The sequence below is a fragment of the Tupaia chinensis genome, unplaced genomic scaffold, assembly GCF_000334495.1.
Source record: "Tupaia chinensis unplaced genomic scaffold, TupChi_1.0 Scaffold147185_1, whole genome shotgun sequence".
Taxonomy (NCBI): domain Eukaryota; kingdom Metazoa; phylum Chordata; class Mammalia; order Scandentia; family Tupaiidae; genus Tupaia; species Tupaia belangeri.
This window is the reverse complement of record NW_006207036.1, coordinates 1,746,401-1,766,819: the sequence shown is the minus strand read 5'-3', so window position 1 is coordinate 1,766,819 and position 20,419 is coordinate 1,746,401. Positions and strand designations below refer to the sequence as shown.

Below are 20,419 nucleotides of genomic sequence, written 5' to 3'. Positions count from 1 at the left end.
TCTTCCTCCCTTTCAAATAAAGATGTGAGGAAAACCATGTAACAAAATCCCCCTTCATCTTTTCTCCCCAAACCCTCCAAACCTTTGAAGAAAGGTATTCTGGAGATATGGGTGGTGGTGGTGGGGCTTTCAGAAATTTGATGGAGAATGTACATTATGAAACTTATGCATAGATTTCAAAATGTTTGCCTCTTGGGCTGGCCCTTTGGCCTAGTGATTAAGAAAGCAGGATTCCACATGGCTAATTGTGCTCTTTGAATCCTGGACCTGGTGGCTTGAAAAACACACTGGGCAAGTGTGATGTATGGCCCAAATACCAACAGAGTGGAAAGATGGAAGACAGGGATTGCAGTGGGACTGTGCCCCATCAGGGGGTGCTTTCTCCCTTTCCTACTCTGTTTTTCTCTGGCAAGCACACATACCTTCTGACACATTAAAAAAATGTCTTTTTAAATATAAAAATAAACTTGTATTTTAAGATTTTTTCTAAAACTTTTGATGTTGCCTTGTGCACACATAAGAGGGGTCTTCCGAAAGTTCGTAAAAAATGCACATTATATAGAAAGTATGTATTAATTATATATTTGCACCCAAATAAAAGTTTACTTTAATTTTTCCATGAAGTCTTCTTGTATGTGTGCATGTGCACATATGTACATACATACATACGTAAAAGACTTTACATGGACTCTAGATTTTCTTGACTATATACTTTACATATCACCCAGAGGTTTTCAAAATATATTGTTATCTCCACATCTCATTATGATTTAATAATTATATAAAATGTAGATGTTTATTTTTATGCATTATATTTTTAAAGAAAGTTTCTTGTTTTGTTTATGGACCCTCTCTTTCTATTTTTTTGAGAGGTTTTTGCTATAGGGCACATGTGCTCACTGAAAAGACAGAGAGACAGAAAGTAAGAAATCACCCCCATGGGGGATGGCCATGCCACAATCCCTTCTCCTCCATTCTCCTCTTGGGATCTTGGGCACGCACATACACACACGCCCGGTGTGCGTTTAAGCCACCTGGTCCGAGACTCGAACCACAGTTGACTACATGGGAACCCAGCGACATAGCCATTATGCTAACTGCTGGTCCCTTTATAGACTCTCTCAAAGCTTGGAAAAAAACAGAAAGAACCCATTTACATAGATGTTTATGGGTATTGATTAACAGTAAATACTATTTAAAAGTTATTGATAAAATATTTTAATTTCTAATTTTTAGAATATTCTTAATGTTTTTGTTCCACAAAAGATCCTATGTCAACCAAAGCTGGTATACATGTATCTTTTAGTTGATGAGTGATGGAAGATTTGTATAAGATAGATCTAACTGCTTATATCAAAGTTAAAGACAAATTATCTGCATCTCTAACCTCATTTTCTATTGTTTTCTTCCTCTTTTTTTGTTACACTGTGATACTACAGAATTTACTGTTCCTTCTGTCTGGAATCCCCTGTGGCCTTTCCCTGCCGAGCCTTATTTATTCTGGTCTTAGAAGATATAGCTTAGGAGCTGCTTGCTAGAGAATGTCTTCCTTGGCCTCCAGGTTGGACCAAGTGCTGTTCTTCAGCATCTGGGGCATGTTTCTGTCATAACAACTACTGTGTTATTTTGGAATTATTTAACTGAACATCCATAGAGCTCAAAATATATTCACTGAAATATTATTAAGAGTATATATAGAGCAGCTATTATAAAACTAATGAAAGGAGATAAGGGTAAGAAGCTTGTTACAGGAAGTGGTATAAATATAGAAAGAATTAGTATTTGAGAATAACATATTTTTAAAGGTTCTGAAACTAGGGAGTCGGGGAGAAACTATGGGTCATCGGAAAAGTTATGATGTATTTTTCCTAGAAAAACAGAAAAATATGTCATGCCTTTTCTGATGACCCAGTAGGTAGTAAAGGTAAAAAGAAAAGAATGATTTAGACTGAAAGCAGCCGGTTAAAATGAAGCAAACAGGAAATTGACTAGGCACAGTTTAGTTTTCTAGCTGAAAAGATAAACATATTTCAAAAGGTCTTTCTGAAGTCTTTACATGCATGGCACACTTCATGACATGAAATAGCCTAAGAATGTATAAAGGAGAAAGTTAGAATTATAAAACTAAAAGAAGGTACTTGTTTTACGAAAGTGAGAAGAAGAAATTCTAATAACTGCCTTTAGGGAGAGGATAACTTAATTTGAGAAGGCGTATGCCTCACTTGCACATTTTTCCCTGTGTATGCATCTCTTTACTAAGTACTTCTTTAGGGAGAGGATAACTTAATTTGAGAAGGCATATGCCTCACTTGCACATTTTTTCCTGTGTATGTATCTCTTTACTAAGTACTTTTTTTTCCCACTTGAAATAAAAGTTAGAGAAATGGAGTTTCTGATTCCATCTCCACTGACTGTAACATCGAGTAAACTGCTTGCTGTGGTTTAACTGTCAAATATTCTGTCCTTTTAACCAGGGCGCCAATAAGGATAGTGCTCATCAAGTTGTTTTCAGATTACTGAATAGGAAGTTATCCTAGAACTTTTTTTTTTTTTTTGGAGAGGTTTTCGCTATAGGGTGCGTACGCTCGCCAGACAGACAGAGACATAGAGACAGAAAGCGAGAAATCACCCCCCAGGGGGGATGGTCACGCCGCAATCCCTTCTCCTCCATTCTCCTCTCGGGATCCTGGGCACGCACGCACACGCGCCCGGCGTGAGATTTAAGCCACCCGGTCCGAGACGTGAACCGCCGTCGACTACGTGGGAGTCCAGCGACATAGCCATCACGCCAACTGCTGGTTCCCTTTTTTTTTTTTTGGAGATCGTAGAACTTTAATGAGGTGATAGCACTATGGCAGCATCATCAAACTAGAAAAAAATAGCTGACAGGAACCATTATTTTTTCATTTAACATTTTCAAAGTATTTTATGAAGTTCGAAGAAGTATACTTGCCTTCAGAAAATAGTCTTGATTGAGCAGTTAAATTTAGTAGTGTCATAATCCAGTGATATGATTTAAAAATTAAGAAAGTAAGAAGCTGTCATATACTTAGCAGGTGTTTAAGTACTTGCTTTAGATTACTATGAGTTATTGTTAAGAATAAATGAAGTCTTTTGCTTATTTTTAATTCTCGGAAGGAATATTACATGTGGGAAGGAAAGATGGAAAGTAATTACTCATGAATGCATTTTTCTAATGTAGGCATCCTGACAAAGAATTGCATTAGTATTTCAGGAGTTTAGAGTAATGAATGATCAGAGCGCTCCCCCTCCCCACAGCAGTGCTCAAGGGAATGTTATAGATACGAAAACCCTTTTTGACCATTTCTCAATTTTATGTGAATTACATGGTTATTTGAAAATTGACCTTTTAACTTAGTTCTTTCAAATATGTCATGGATTTTTATTTTTAATAATTTTTTTTTCTTCTTTTCTAAATGTAAAATTTCTTGTGATGAGGGCTAGAACATGAACTAGCTCTAAGGGTGTCATCTGTTGATTATGGTGCCGACAAAACATCCGTAGTTTGGAATAAAAACTTCTATTTAATACTAAATTTGTATGTTTCCTTCATGATAGAAACTAGACTGTAATTACACTGAGTCTCTTTGAGGTGGAATAAAATAAATGTTTTTCTGGTGACCAGAAAAGCGTAGTTCTTAAACTATTATCTCTTAGAAGTCATACTTTTGGGCTTGGGAATTTTTTATTTATTCATACTCTGATACAGCAAAGGCTGAAGTAAATTATGCTATGTGATTTGAAGAATACTTGTATTTGTAGACCTTCATTTAATGTTGAAGGAATAATTACATTTTTAATTGTTGGAACAATTATGTGCCTCTTCAGTGGACTGTTGACCTTTCATTTTTAAGAGAAAAGGGGAACGATTTCAAGGAAAACTAATATGTCTACATAAAAGACAGTTAGAGGTAGCATACCAGGCTTCTTTATTTTATTTTGGTAGCATTCCATACTGTAGTTTGATACTCTGTTTAAGTATAGGAAAAGGCCCAAGTCGTTTTTAATATATTAGCAAAAATTCCAAGCAAATTTTTTCATTACTTGACTCTTCCATTGAGATTGGATGTTGTAGATTCTCAAATGAGTGCTTCATATTCCACGCTTTAAATGGGAAATAAAATACTATTGAAAGCAAACACTATTACAATCAAAATACTAATGAAAGTGAGGCTTAAGAAACAATGCAAGGTATTGAGTCTCACAGACATACTTAATAGAGGAAAGATTCTATAAAATTTTTATCATGGCACATCTGTCATAGATATCACCATACAGAGCTTTTGCCAAAGTTGAAATCTGGTAGTAATGTTCATTATTTCATGATCATTTAATCCTTTTGAACTTTTTTAAAACAGGAGAAAAACAGTATATGCTCACCAGAACAAGATGTGCTACAATTGAGCAATCAAAATGTGGATCAAAAGATAAGAGGGATTTGGGTAGGTAATTTTGACACAGAAAGTAATGCCACATATTGACATAAGTTTTAGAAAAAAATATAAAAAATTGGAATGATTGTTAAGTGGTAGACCCTTCAAAAATTTAGTCAGTATATTTTTTTCTCCTAAACATATTGAATTTTTGTGGAAGATTTTATAGAGGTGAGAAAAACTTTGAGGATCTACCTTAGAGCTCTTGTTGTGGTTAAATTGCTTGGCCAGACTAATAGCACACATGAGAAATTGATCCAGTTCTGGTGTTCTTACTCCTACTGAAGATCAATCACTTTTGTTAAACAGTTCAGGAGTTTTCTTAATTGAACACTGGTACTTCCACATTTGTTGAACAAGTAACTTCAAATATAGAAGAATCAGTGCAATGAAAGTTATATCTGTTTTAACCATAGACAATTTTAATATATTAAACTATTTTGATGATTCACTAGAAGTCACTGTTAAGCTTGAAAATTAGATGCTAAATGGTGTGAAAGTTACTTCTAACTGACTAGATCCATTTAGCTGCTTCAAAGTGAATAGATGTAGTCTATTAGACATAAACTATAGAATAACATATAACTTTATAAATTTATAAGTTTGCTTTACTTTTAGGATGGAATGATAGCCATGGGCTTTGTGCTTTTCATATAAAATGTACTATTTATTTATTTTTTGGAGAGATTTTTGTTACAGGGTACTGCGCTCACCAGAGAGACAGAGAGACAGAAAGCTAGAAATCACCCCCCCGGGGAGATGGCCACGCTGCAATCCCTTCTCCTCCATTCTCCTCTCGGAATCTTGGGCACACAAGCACGAATGTCTGGCATGGGTGTAAAGCCACCGGGTCTAAGACTTGAACTGTGGTCGACTACATGGGAGTTCAGCGACATAGCCATTACACTAACTGCTGGTCCCTAAAATGTACTATTTTTTTAATAGTCCAAGTTGAAACACATAAAATTAATAACAAAACTAGGAAATGAATCCTTTACTATTCACTTTCCCTGCTTAGTAGTGCTGCCCTTGTAATTTTAGTAGCTATTATTAAAAACAGAACTAAAGCATTGAGAGTTGACCTGTTTGTTGTAGCTGCCATTAGTCATTTGTAGTAATTAAAATGAAACAATTTTGAATTCAGTTCCTCTATTCCATCAAATACATTTTAAGTACTCAACATTAGTTACCATATTGGGCAGAACATATAATAGTACATTTCCGTCATCACAGGAAGTTCTATTGGACAACTCAGGGCTAAAGATCCGATTTCAGCAGTGAGCTGATTGGAAAAGCAGGGACATCTTCAGGAAGCTGACTGGGGCAGAGAAGACTGGGAGAGCAGTGTGGGAAACAGCTTATATCCTTTTAACATTATACCATTATGTATTACTCTTTTCACTTAATAGAAAAAGTTTGTGATGGATAGAAGATATATTCAAAAGTCCTCTAATTACTGCCACTATGAAGATGACTCATTAATTTGATCTGTTCTTTAGTCTAGGTATTAACCTAGACTATTACAAATAGCCTATTATTTATGATAGAAGGTCTGTATGTACATATGTCTCTCTCACACACATACAGAGAGAGAGAGAGAGAGAGAGAGAGAGAGAGAGAGAGAAAGAGAGAAAGAGAAAGAGAGAGAGAGTGAGAATCACCCTTGACAGGGTCTTTTCATGCTAGGCTGCCCTTTCCCCAGCCTCCAGCTCCTCAGGACCCTGGACACTCATGCTCCTGCCGAGGTTTTCCCCAGGGATTGAACTTGTGGACTGTGGGTACCAGTCTTGTCCATAGTGGCTGCACCCAGCCATTATTATTCTAACAATCATTTATTGATTGCATAATAATATCAGGTACTTTTATAAGCCATTAACAGAAGTACTGATTCTTCGTTTACAAGGGGAGAGGACAGAAATACATGCTATTAGGTGGTAGTAAGTTCATGAATAAGAGTAGAGCTGGGCAGAGACAGAGTGTGACGGGGTGTGGTTGTGGCCTGGACGTAGGATATGCTGTTTTAGGTAGTGAGTCAGAGAATGACTCTTTGATGAGGTCATGTTTGTATGGATACCTGAGTGAAGAGAGGGAGTGAATCTATTTTAGATAATGGCTATTGAAGGGAAGTGCATCCCGGGCTGAGGCCTGAGGCAGGAGAATGTCTGGTTTAGGAGTTGAACAGTGAAGACACAACCTGGGTGAGGCTCAGTGAGTAAGAATGACAGTATTATCATCTCTAATCTGATGTGTTGAACATCCTTGTGTTCCTATTTGCCTTTCTCTCTTAAAGGTGTCTTCTTTCTTCTGGTGGCCCAGGAATGTTTGTTTTATGTTTAAATTGGCAGAGGGTACATGTGCCTGGTGTGAATTTCAAGCCAAAATGTTTAAGACTCGAACCACGGTCAACTACAGGGGAGTCTGGTGACAAAACTTGTACTCTATTTGCTGGTTCGTAATTTGGATACTCTTAAAAATGCAGATTACTGGGCCAGCATGTAGTACAGTGGTTAGGGCATTAGGCTCCCACGTGACCAACTGCAGTTTGAGTCCCCAGACATGGCAACTTGCTTTCTTTCCCTCTTTCTCACTGATGACTATAGTAAGTTAAATAATAATAATAAATTAAAAAATATTGTTTTAAAAAACATCAATTACTGCTGTATGCCCTTATATCACATGATTTTTATACAGAAGTACTCAAGTAACACTTTCACAGATGTACAATTAAATTGTGCTCATGAGGAAGAGCTGGTAGAAATGAAGTTCTGAGTGTTTTATCAAGGTCTTGCCTTGGTAGAGATATAAGAACATTCATAATGCTCTGGTATTCATTAGAATTTTTGCAAAGACTGAGTTTTTATAATTGAGTTTTACCTATTAGAAATTGTTTACAACCAAGCTTATTATCTCCTACTTTTGGGAGCATATAAGAAAGCCAGGGACTAATTTTTATAGTAACATTCATCATTCATTTTGTGTTTGATATAAATAATTATTCAACTGGTTCTAGAAAAGGACTCTATTAGAATTATATTTTCTTTTCTTTTTTAAAAGTTTATTTCTTGGGACCACCAGTTGGCGTAATGGCTATGTCGCTGGACTCCTATGGTTCGAGTCCCGGACTCGATGGCTTAAACTCATGCCGGACTGGTTTGCGTGCACACCCAAGATCCCGAGAAGAGAAGGGATTGCGGCGTGGCCATTCCCCCTTGGGGGTGATTTCTTGCTTTTTGTCTCTCTTTCTGGCAAGTGCACACGCCCTATAGCAAAAAAATCTGTCCTTCCCCCCCCCCCAAAAAAAAGACAAAGTTTATTTCTTCCATAAAAGAGTGAAAAATAAAAAGAGAGAAAAATGACAGACAACTTGAATAGGGTTTTTATACCGTAATCCACACCTAGTCTCAGCTGAGTCCCAGGTCATGGGTGTGTGCCTGGAGTCCTGTGTGCTCACAGGACCTGTGGGAATTCAGGACCTTCTCATGTGGGTCATCTTGGTAGTATTGTACTACCATCTAGCATCCAGTTTATGTTCTAAATATATGGTCTTATAATCATATGGTATTGAAATTTTGTGCATGAAGAGGTTATGGTAGTCTTCCTTTAGGACTGTCATATATATTGTTCCAAAATATCCTACAGAAAGAAGCTGCTTTATGGAGTAATGGGAAGGTCATGGATAATTATTGCAATTACTGTGAAATTGAAAATAAGCAGGGGCCAATAGTTGGCATGGAGGTTAAGGTGTTAGATACCATATGACCAATTTTGCTGTTTGAGTCCCAGACCCAGCAGTTTGAAAATCATGGTGGGCATGTGTGTGTGCATGTGCAGAATCCTGAGAGGTGAGTAGAGGAGAAGGGATTGTGGTGTGGTCAACCCCCATGGGGGGAGGTGATTTCTCACTTTCTCTGTCTCTCTGTCTCTCTCTCTCTCTCTGGTGAGCGCATGTACCCTATTGCAAAGGAAAACAACACAACAAAAAACCAACCAACCAAACCTTTACTGTTGTTTATAGGGAAAAGTTCTAGCTTTTCAGTTGAGGTCTAATAGTCTTTGGTCTCAATCAATCTTTCTAGTACTAAAGACTACTATTCCTTTATATCAGGGATTGTGGGTCCAAATTGCCAGGTAGGTTTCAGGTGTCCCTGTATACCAGACCCTTCAGCTGTTCGAGATTCTGGGAGGGAGTGGGGATAGCTGGAGCCATTTGATTATGGTCATTCTAGTCACAAGCAGTTTTATACTTTTATACCACTGTAAACTCTTCATTTTTTATGTTTGCCATCTTTAAAGGGCAATACAGATAATGTATGTGTGTTGCTAGCCAAGTGTAGTGGAAGATAGTGAGAGATGTTGGGGGTGCTAACAAAATGGAGGGTGAATGTTCTAAGGCGAACTACCATTATACTCTTTCTTGTCATGGTGATTATCTCCATGCAGTAATCAGACAGAAGAGATAATTTACTTGTTCACATAATGGCCTCCTGATTTTTACATTTTGCCAATTAAACTTTTTTTATCACATTTTAAAAGCTAAAGAAAGCAATTGCCAGTTGTCGAGTTATGCTTTCTTTTATAAAACCTTATGTCTAAGAACATGGTATAGAATGTGATTCTTGAATTTTTGATCTCAGGCCTACCTTAAGATGATTACTCTTAATTTTTTTGATGTCCTCAATATTTTTCATTGAAGATCTCAAAGATTTTTATCTGCATAAAACATGATGTTAGAAATTAAAGCTGAGAAAAACTTACAGTATTTATTAATTTTTATTGAAATGTTAACCTATTACAAGTTTGCAAAAACTATTTTTATAAAATATACTTTTTATGATAAAACAAATTAACAAGAAGAATACGTTGTTTTACATTGTTGCAAATCACGATGATGTGTGCATATTAGAACAGAGTTAGAGTCTGGAATCTGCTTCTGAAGGTCTGAATGTGTTACATTGTTTCAGTTCAAGTATGTGAAGAAAATCTGAATTTTATCGCATAAATTGGAAAAGAGAAGAGTGTGTTAACTGGCCATTTAGATAACAATAGATTTTTTAAAATCTAAGAAATTGATGACTGATTATTTCTTAAAATTAATTGCAAATGGGGACCAGCAGTTAGCGTAATGACTATGTTGCTGGACTCCCATGTAGTTGACGGTGGTTCACGTCCTGGACCCAGTGGCTTAAACTCACGCCGGGTGCGTGTATGTGTGTGCCCAAGATCCTGAGAGGAGAATGGAGGAAAAGGGATTGTGGCATGGCCATCCTCCCTGGGGGGTGATTTCTTGCTTTCTGTCTCTCTGTCTCTGTCTGTCTGGTGAGCGCACGCACCCTATAGCAAAAAAAAAAAAAAAAAAGATTAATTGCAAGAAGATTAATTGTAAGGCAGAGTCCACAGTTATGTCTGTGGTTCTGTAGTGGTATCAGTTACCATTTCATACTTTGCTAAGTTGAAGTCCATTCATCTATCTTGCATTTTGAGGGGATATTTTAGACAAGCATGAGTTTGCAACACTGTTCATTGATAATTTGGAAGAGAGTTCCTTCCAAATTTTGAAAGACTGTCTATGTATATAAAACAAAATTGGGCCAGCTGGTGGTGTGGTTAAGGCAGCTGGATCCAACAGCTTGGAAACACGCTGGGCATATGTACATGCGTGCCCCAAATCCCTAGAGGAGAATGGAAGAGAAGGGATTGTCTTGTAGCCATCTTCTTGTGGGGAGACGGGGCTTTCCTACTTTCTCTCCTTTGATCTGTCTCCAGTGAACATACATAAACTATGGCAAATTTTTAAAAAATAAAATAGTTTATATTACCATTGATTTAATCAGAAAAAACCTTACATATTGAGAAAATTTTTAGCTCGTTGTGGTAGAAAAATGTTCAGGAGTTGATTTTTCACTTGAAAATTTCTTTTGAATCTTTATAGGTAAATATTCTCCATTTTTTCCCTTGAAATGACTGATTCATGTTGTTTATTTTTGAGAAAATGTCTGTCAAAATCAGAGTAATCATAGCTCGTAGTTTCTCAGTTATTCTTTCAAGTAAAAATGATGCTCTATGACAAAAAGTCAGTTTGGTTTATAAGTCAAACATTGTGCTAGTGTTGTCTCTTTAACAACAGCATCTTTTGGGTATATAGCAGAACTGCTTTATGAATATTTTCTCTTTTATCACTTAGAATTTTTTAATTTTAGTAGTTTCTTTCTTTCATGAGAGTGTTAGGGAGTGATCTCCAACAGGCTTTTGTCACTCTGTGATTTTCCTCCCAGCTGTCCATATGGCAAATGTGTTCAAGGTGACCTGGATCTAAACTCTGGGCCTTCTCATCTGGTTTTAGCATTGTGCTGTAATGCCTTACCAGTGGTCCCACCATGATCAGACCTATCACATAGAATTAAAAAACATAAATCAAGCTTGAGATTTAATAAAATCAGTTTTTGTCTTTTAATTAAATATATATTGGTGGTGGGGGGTGTGAGAGGTTTTTGCTATAGGGCATGTGTGCTTGCCAGAAAGACAGAGAGAGAGAGACAGAAAGCGAGAAATCACCCCTCAGGGCGGATGGCCATGCCACAATCCCTTCTTTATTCTCCTCTCGGGATCTTGGGCACACACACAGACACACCCGGCATGAGTTTAAGCCACCGGATCTGGGACTTGAACATTGTTCAACTACATGGGAGTCCAGCGACATAGCCATTATGCCAACTGCTGATATATTATTATTATTATCATCATCATTTATGTCATTTTGGGAGAGATTTTTTGCTATAGAAAAATATATGCTTTATGCTTGCCAGAGAGACTTAGAGAGACAGAGAGATAGCGAGAAATCATCCTCCAGGGAGATAGCCATACCGCAATCCCTTTTCCTCCATTTTTGTCTCGGGATTTTGGGCATGCATACACATGCATCTGGTGTGAATTTGTTTTTACCCTTTTTTTGGCACAAGTTTTAAGCTGCCAGGTCCGGAACTCGAACCTTGGTCAATTATTAGTCAGTTTTGTGAGAGTCCAGTGATGTAACCTGGTCCCAAGTCCATAATTATTAAGAGAACCATTTTTTTTTTTTAACAACAACAACAACAAAAAAAGTAAGTGCGCTTTTATGTAAGTGATACAATAAATTACACAACTTGGTCTGCCTCCTTGATTTGTGCTAAGATTCAAGTGTTTTACCTTGTTATTTTGCATTATTAGTGCAAATGTGACCACAGCAGAAAAAGTAAATAACTTCTCAGTGTTACTATGAGTGTATTTTTTACTTGAGGAGCAAGCCTTCCTCAAATGACCATGACAATCCCAAAGAATATTAGATCACTCTTGAAGAACTGCTAGTAAGGCAGACAGACCAATACATTTAAAAATTAAAGACATAGATTTGAAGCCTGCATATCATTCTCTATTAGTGATGTTGTGCTTCCTTTTTCAGAACTTCAACTATGTCACTTAGAAAGTAGGGTGACAAAAAGAATCCTGACTTATTTTTTGCTTTTGTCTGGCTTGGATTACAACTGATAAATTATGAAAAGCTCTACGTATAAGTTATTGCTATTTTGTAATGAACTTCTGTTCTAACTTGGTTTACGAGTCATAATGAAACTGTAAACACTCTAGATATTTTCAAAGAAGGAATTTAATACAGGGAATTCGTTTCTTAAATAAATCACTGGATGCACTGGAGGAGAGATCTCTAGCTTGACCTTCTGAAGGGACTGCCAGATCATTGCAGACTCAGCTGCCAGGGAAGCTGCCGTTCCCTTTGCACAGTCAGAAGGGCTGCCTCCAGGACAGTGAATTGAAGTCTATTACCATTTTAGCTACAGGCTAGGGGGACAGGAGGCCAGGATTAGGTGACTGCCACTGAGCTGTGCTGGGCTTTGGAAAGCAGAGTCTGGTTGCCTCTTCTCTACCTCTTGACATCCCCGAAGCTGGAAACTAGATGCTGGAGTCATATTGTGGAACAACCTGTATCAGTTCAGTCATGCTGGAGAAAATAGCTCAAAGCTGCAGGAGAATGGCTCCCCTCTCACTCCTGCTTTTCAGACACCATGCTAGTGCATTCAGCTGACGCAACTCGTATCTTATTCTTTATACTTAAGAATCTTAAGTACAAGGGAATAGGGTGTTTTTGTTTTGTTTTTGAAATTTTTCCAGTTTGTGTAGTTGAAGAAAAGCACGGTAGAAAGATGAAAGAATGGAGTCAGAGCTAATTTTGATCATATCCCTAAAATCTCTTTCTGCATCTCTGTGATTTTCAAATGATTTTCTCTCTTTTCACTACCTTCTCTTTACTTACCCCAGTTCTATCTATTTCAGTGACCAGGATGGTTTTCATTTTCATTAGGCATTTTCTATGTCTCTAGTTCTTGCTGCTGCTTCATCAGTATCAAAGCTGGACAGCATAGCTTCATCCAGGCGACACTATCCTTAGTTTTAACTGGGTGGACTTGGATCTTAGCCAGACATGTGAAACATTGAGCTGGTTGGCATATGTCACATGTGCCATCATTTCAATTACTTTGCTGTAAAACTGTATTCTACACTTGATATGATTAAAGGTTTTTGTTCTTTATGTTTTCATAGGATTTTATTATATAATGTAAGAACATTTTTAAAAAAACAACAGTGTCCATAGCCAGTTATTCTTTGTATAATTTTAAATATTATTGTAAGCTACTCTTTGGAGAAAAAGTGGATAACAGTAGAAATAGACTTTTTATTTATTTATTTATTTTTCACATTTGGTATAGTGCACGTAAGCCTGCTGGAGAGACAGAGAGAGAGGGAAAGTGAGAAAGCACTCCCCAGGGAATGGCCATGCTGCACTTTCCTTTCCTCCATTCTTCTTTTGGGATTCTAGGCACACATGCACACACCTGGCATGTTTCTCAAGCTGCTGGGTCCAAGATTCAAACCATGCAGTTAGCCTGTGGGATCCTGCCACCCCAACAGCCATGCCACCAGCTGGCCCAGAAATAGACTTTTGAAATCATTGTTGTACTTTTTAAAATCATTAAGTATCAAATACTCTGTTCTAATATGTGTTACTCTATAGCCCAGTGGTAAAATGAAGAGCATAACTCACCCTACTCACGTTTTTCTCTCTTTTGTAAATCTTGATTACTGTTAAAAAATAAACTTTACCTTGCCTAAAATACAAATAAACAAAATGAATCCAAAACACATCTAAACCACAAATAAACATAATACCAAACATTCACAGGTAGTAGCAGATATACTTGTTTTCTTCCTCATCATATTGTTTTATAACCTGTTACCACTCTTCTACTTAACAGTATATTATGATTGTCATCATTGTGTAAATGATAATGGGAGTATTGTTGACCTCTCTGTTTTTCTAATCTTTAAAAATTTATATCTAAACATTTATAGTCAATTTACGAAACATCAAATTTTTAGCCCTCAGCTGTTAACAATGAAAATTTCATAGATAATTCTAGATGTTAGTATGGATATAATGTATTTATAATTGGATAAACTTAAAAAGCTTAAATATAAATAAATGTTTAATTGTGTTGTTTTGGTTTTACTGATAATGAAATCATTCTCAGGAGTCTGCTCATTACCAGAAGAGACCTTACAGTAAATACTGAGATCCTTTAGCCATAAAAATTTTTTCTGCCCTTACTGCTCTAGGTATATTTTATAGGAAAGAACTTTAAGTTACCAAGCATAATCAATTAAAAATGTATTTACCTTTTTTTTAGATAGGCTTTTAAAAAAAGAAATATAGAATTAAGTTGGTGTTAACTTTGGTTTGAATATATAATGATATAAAATCTCCATGATAAGAAATATCTTTCATTTTGTTTGATTTTCAATTTTGAGAAAGATAGTTTTGCTTTTCAGATGTGATTGATCTTACTGGAGATGATAAAGATGATCTTCAGAGAGCAATTGCCTTGAGTTTGGCGGAATCAAACAGGGCATTCAGGGAGACTGGAATAACTGATGAGGAGCAAGCCATTAGCAGGTAAACACAATTTGTATAAAGCAGATATAAATACTATTTATAACAAATAATTGGCATTTATTTATTTTAAGAGGTAATAAAATGTACCTAACTAAACTAGTGATATGATTCTTTATTGTTTCTATATTTTATGTAATCAAAATTTTTATGTTTTAGTTCTGATTGCAATTGAAGATTAGACTTTTAGGATTTTTGGAATGTCATTATGGGGCATTAAATTTAGGTGTATGATTATTTTTCTTCTGATTTCTTTTGGATACACTCTTCAGTTCCACTTATAATACTTTATAGCAGGGGTCAACAAATTTTTTTGGTAAAGGGCCAATAGTAAGTGTTTTTGACTTTACTGGCCGTATGGTTTCTGTCACAGCTACTGAGCTCTAGTGTTGTAGCACGACAGTAGCCATAGATAATATGTAATAAAATGAGTGGCTGTGCTCTCTGATAAATCTTAGTTTACAAATCCTGCTTTGTCCCATGAGCTGCACTTGGCCAGTCTCTAAGCTATAGTGTTATTTTATATATGTATGTATGTGTCTATCTAGATATCTATATATCTATACACACACAGACATATATACTTAAACATGCATATACTATATATGTATAAATTATACTATATATAAAAATATAGCCTATAAATCTATAGTGTATATATATGCACATATACACATTTAAAAACATAATATATAAAGTATATTTATAATTTATATAATTTTGTATAAGACATTTATATATAATTATAAATATATTTACATATGTACAAATGATGTATATTTATAAAGTATCATATTACTGTGTGTATATAAATATAAAAGAATAGGGGCCAGTGGTTTCATAGTATTAGGCTGATCCACAGGGAAAGGTTCAGAGTTTGTGTTTGGACATCTCCTTGAATAGGCAGATGCACCCGTGCCCATGATCCCAGGCTGACTGAGGCTAAGTGTGGACCTCAGTGCAAAGACCTGTTGGAGGTGCCTGTCTTTGAGAGAGAGAGAGAGAGAGAGAGTGTGTGTGTGTGTGTGTGTGTGTGTGTGTGTGTGTCTGTCTGTCTCTCAGTCTTTTTCTCGTGTAAGAAATAAGTAAACTTTTAAAAAAAGAAACAGGCAGAATTCCAATATATGTGATAGAATATGTTTTTGATTTAATAACCAAAACTTTTTAGCTTGAACTAGTTAGAGTCACTTATAGATTAAGTAAATAAATTTTATTTTATCATTGAATAATGTTGATTAAAAGAAACTTTCTAATAACTAACTATACTCAGCCAAACAGCTATTTGAAGACAGTGGTAACTCTATCTTAATAAAAAAGAAATTTAGCTTTCAAGAGGTTAAATGATTTTTCCAAAGATACACAGCTAAAGTGGATCTTATGACTCTGGTGTTTTTTTCACTGTGACACAGTCGTTTGATCATTTGGCAGCACAATGTACCAGCCTTCTTAGATAATTTCCCCTGGCATAATATCAATAGTGTATTTCTTTCTACATAAGATTACTCTGCTATAGGAGATGTCATAAAATGCTATGTTTAGTAAAGGCACATCATTTTTCTTCTTAATAATACTTTTTACAAGTTTATACATTCATTACTTTCATGAAAGTAAGGACAGGATTCTTACTGCTTTTCTTTATACTAGGATACCTTAGAAAGGGACTAGGGGAGTCACATCTACAAACAGTGCTGTAACAGACCGCTTTGTTGTAGTGGTTGTGGGATGCTGTCCGCACCCTGTCCCTGGTGTAGCGTCATTGGTAAAGCTTTCTTATCTCTGTGTTAAAGTTAAACACAGGCCATCGTTTGGCTGACCTTAAATATTTTGGAAACAGAGACTTATGCTTTTAACTAATTACTAACCTAAGAATTTCTAAGCCTATCCATAACCTTCAAGTCCTTGCTCCCAGTTATTCCACTTTTTCTGGGCCAGGCCAACGTCAAGACTCTTATGCTCATTTGCAGTTTTGCCTGTGTTTCCTGCTCTCAGAACTAGATGAAAAGAACTGCCACATCTGGGCACACTGAAAACATTTCTGTGTTTTCTAGGTCTGATCACTCATATTCATGCTCAGAATAAACTGTTTTAATTATTTCTATAGAGCTTGGATATTTATGTTGGTGAGAGGGACACGTACTCACCCTTTATAGAGTCTTGCCACATCGTGATCCTCTCCCCAGCTCCCACCAACCAAGCTGACCCAGGATTCAAACCCAGGACTCCAGTATTGTGCAGCAGTACTCTCCTGCCTGTATCAGCACGACTGGGCCTGGTGATACTTCTTAATGTCTTCAAATGTCACTTTGGAAACCACGTTGTAAGACATTTTATTTGTATTAAGATGTAGAATCTTGTTTAGAATCCATTTTCCACCCTTTTTAGTTGTGGCCAATGTTTAACGCCAGTAATTTTAACTCACAACCAACGTTATTTTCAAACATTTTAGTTAGACTTATTTCATATAGGATCTGAAAAATTACAGATGTGTGTTGCCTAATGACAAAGATACATTCTGAGAAATGTGTCTTTAGAATATCATAGATTATACTTCCACAAACCGTGATGACATAGCCTTCTGCATTCCTAGGCTACATGGTATAGCCTGTTGCTCCTAGGCTGCACACCTGCATATAGTACGTTGCTATGCTGAACACTGTAGGCAGTTGTAATATAATAGTATTTGTGTGTCTAAACATGCCTAAACATAGAGAAAGTATAGTAAAAACACAAGAAAAGGTTAAAAATGGTACACCTGTGTAGGGCACTTACCATAAATGAGCTTACAGGACTCAGTCCCATTGCTCTGGATTGAGCCAGCAAGTGCGTGGTAAGTGAATGTGAAGGCCTAGGATATTACCATATACTACTTTAGATTTAATGAACACTGCGTACTTAGGCTACACTAAATCCATACAAAATTTTTATCAGTAAATTAATTTTAGCTTAGCATACCATTTTTACATTGTATTGTTGTACAAAAAATAGTCTTTCTCTCTATCCTTATTCTATAAACTTTTTGCTGTTTTGAAAATTTATATATTTATTTATTTTTGCTCTTTAAGATTTGTTGTTAGAAACTAAGACAAACATACTAGGACTGCAAAGATCCAGATCAGTGTCCTGGTCTTTCACCTCCACCCTGTCCCGTTGGAAGGGCAATTGAGCACAAGAGAAAATGATGTAATCAAGAAACATGGTCAGCACCAGATGGAGGAAGCTGCTGCTGGCTGGCTTAATGTGGCTTACAGTTTTACAGTAAACTTTTTTCAAATAAGTAGAAGTATATTATAAAACAACAGTAAAAAGTTAGTGTCATAAATCCATAAACCAATAATATAGTTATTTATTATCATTAAATGCACTATCCATAATTTTATATGCTATAATTTTATACAGTTGGTTGTGCAGGAGGTTTGTTTACACCAACATCACCACAAACATGAGTGATAAGTTGTACTATGACATTCTACAGTAAGTAGGTGATAAGAATTTTTATTTCCATTATAATTTTACAGGGCCATGTAATTTTATGGAACTACTCTGGTATAAGCTATCATTAATTAAACACTCTCATACAATGTATGACTGTATATAAATGTTTACCTTCTGTTGAAAAATTGACTGGAATAAATAATTGTTTGAAAGAATTATAAAACTTGAAGGTACTTAAGTTTAATGAGAATATTTTAAACATAAAATTTAAAAAAGCATGACGGTTTAGTATGTGAAAAAATATAAAAATAGAATGTATACTTGATAAAATATTATTTTAAAAAATAATTATTTTTTAAAATTCCATTTGTTATTATATTTTTTTAATTTGACTAGAGAGAGTCAGATAGAGAGAAAGGGAAAGCAAGAAAACAAGCTGCTGGGTTCAAGACTCGAACTGCTCTTGGATATGTGGGAGTTCAGCACTCCAGCCACCACACTGTCTGGTGGCTCCTAAATCTTATTTTTAAAATAGTGCATGTGTTTTTGTTTATATGAATTTATACCAGAATATGAGTACAAAAGTCTGGTAGTTTATATACCAATTGAGTATGAGTACTTTTTTAAATCATGTGTTTTATAATAAAACAACATGGATTGTTATATCATAAAATTTAAATTGGATCAGCTGGTAGTATGGTGTTTAAGACTACGGGATCCCACAAGGCCAGCTGTGCAGTTTAAATCTTCATTCTGGTGGCTTGGGAAACACACTAGGCATATGTGTGTGTGTGCCCAAAATCCTGAAAAGGATAAGTGGAGGAGATGGAATCGCCATGTGACCATTCCCCTGTGGGGGTTGCTTTCTCACTTTCTCTCTCTTTTTCACTCCATAGAGAACATGTACCCTCTGAAAAATTAAATAAAGGAAATTTAAGGGAACCAGCAGTTAGCGTAATGGCTATGTCGCTGGACTCCCACGTAGTTGACCGTGGTTCGAGTGCATGTGTGCCCAAGATCCCAAGAGGAGAATGGAGGAGAAGGGATTGTGGTGTGGCCATCCCCTCTGGGGGGTGATTTCTTGCTTTCTGTCTCTCTGTCTCTCTCTGTCTGTCTGGCGAGCACACGCTCTCTATAGCAAAAACCTCTTCAAAAAAAAAAAAAAGGAAATTTAAGACTTCCTAACCTAATCCTGATATTAGGTTGAAATATATGTGTTATATATTATTTTGGATACTTATTTTTGTCCATATTTGAAAAAAATAAAGGCCATGGTACTCTTTTTCATTGTTAGTCTTTTAAATTTTAATACACCCTTTAGATAATAAATATTTACTTTTTTTTTTTTTTTGCCATAGGGCACCTGTGCGCGCAGGAGAGAGACAGACACAGTGAGAGAGAAAGTGAGAAATCACCCCCCAGGGGAGATGGCACATGCAGTTCCTTCTCCTCCATTCTCTCAGGATTTTTGGTGCACATGCACATGTGCCCAGCATGATTTTCAAGCTACCAGGTCCTGGTCTTTAACTGTTGTCGATCATGTGGGAGTCTTAGCCACTATGCTACCTGCTGGCCCTTCAACTATTTTGAGTGTAGGTAACATTACAGAGATTTGGCATAGTATCATGCACTATAGAATTATTCTGTAGAAATAAGAGTTGTATAAATTTGCTGTTGCAAAATAAAAAACTTTCTTTTTTGTAGATTTTGTAACTTGCAGTTTACAAAATATTTTTTTTTTTTTTTTTGAGGGGTTTTTGCTATAGGGCATTTGCCCTGGCCAACAAAACACAAGAGACAGAAAACGAGAAATCACCTCCCAGGGAGGATGGCCACGCTGTAATCCCTTCTCCATTCTCCTCTTGTGATCTTGGGCACACACGCACACGTGCCCAGAGTGAGTTTAAGCCATGGGTCCGGAACTCAAACCATGGTTGGCTACATGGGAGTCCAGTGACATAGCCATTACGCTAACTGCTAGTCTCTACAAAAGATTGTTAAATAGAAAATGTGTGGTTTATAAACACATACATAAATCACAATATAAAAAGGTAAACATAAGAATTCTAGCTAAACATTGGACAGGGATATGTTTGGTTTTCATGTCTTTTATGAAGGCTTAGGCATTTTTCTTTGTGAGGAAGGCTACAGTGGCAGTTCTGAAAGAAAAAAGGTTATTCATGTTCTTGTTTCCACTCTCATACCCTCACATGTGGGCAATCGTTCTCCCTCTAGTGCTGTAAAATTGATGTGTCCCATTCTCATAGTTGTAACCCCCGTCTTTAAGTCTCTCCTTTCTTGCACCTAACCTTTCATTCAGAAGGGCCAGGTACAAGAAGAACAGAGACATTTTAGTAAACTTTACAGGGACCTGTCGCACCACCTTTTCTGGTCTGTATGTTCCACTTCATAGGAATTTGGTGATCTTTATACTGTAAGATCATTTAGTGAACCAAAGAAATCCAGACGTGTGAATTGGAATTAAGTTCACATGGAAAACACTTTGGAGTGCTTATTAACCAGTAGAGCCTGGAGT

The 20,419-nt window shown here is 36.3% G+C and overlaps 1 protein-coding gene across 8 annotated transcripts in view; it reads left to right on the top strand.

Annotated features, from left to right (window-relative positions):
- Nucleotides 1–20,419, top strand: part of USP25 (ubiquitin specific peptidase 25) — a 154,706-nt gene that overhangs the window by 24,841 nt on the left and 109,446 nt on the right. For 5 of the 8 annotated variants that reach the window (XM_027768684.1, XM_027768688.1, XM_014584577.2 and 2 more), the window contains 2 exons: nt 4,380–4,463; nt 14,331–14,454. The exons of 1 other annotated variant lie outside the window; for it this stretch is intronic. In XM_027768684.1, the coding sequence (XP_027624485.1) occupies nt 4,394–4,463; nt 14,331–14,454 (194 nt within the window). In that variant the 5' untranslated portion in view covers nt 4,380–4,393. The remainder of the gene's footprint in view (nt 1–4,379; nt 4,464–14,330; nt 14,455–20,419) is intronic. 2 more of the 8 variants (XM_027768689.1, XM_027768685.1) reach the window with 1 other exon arrangement.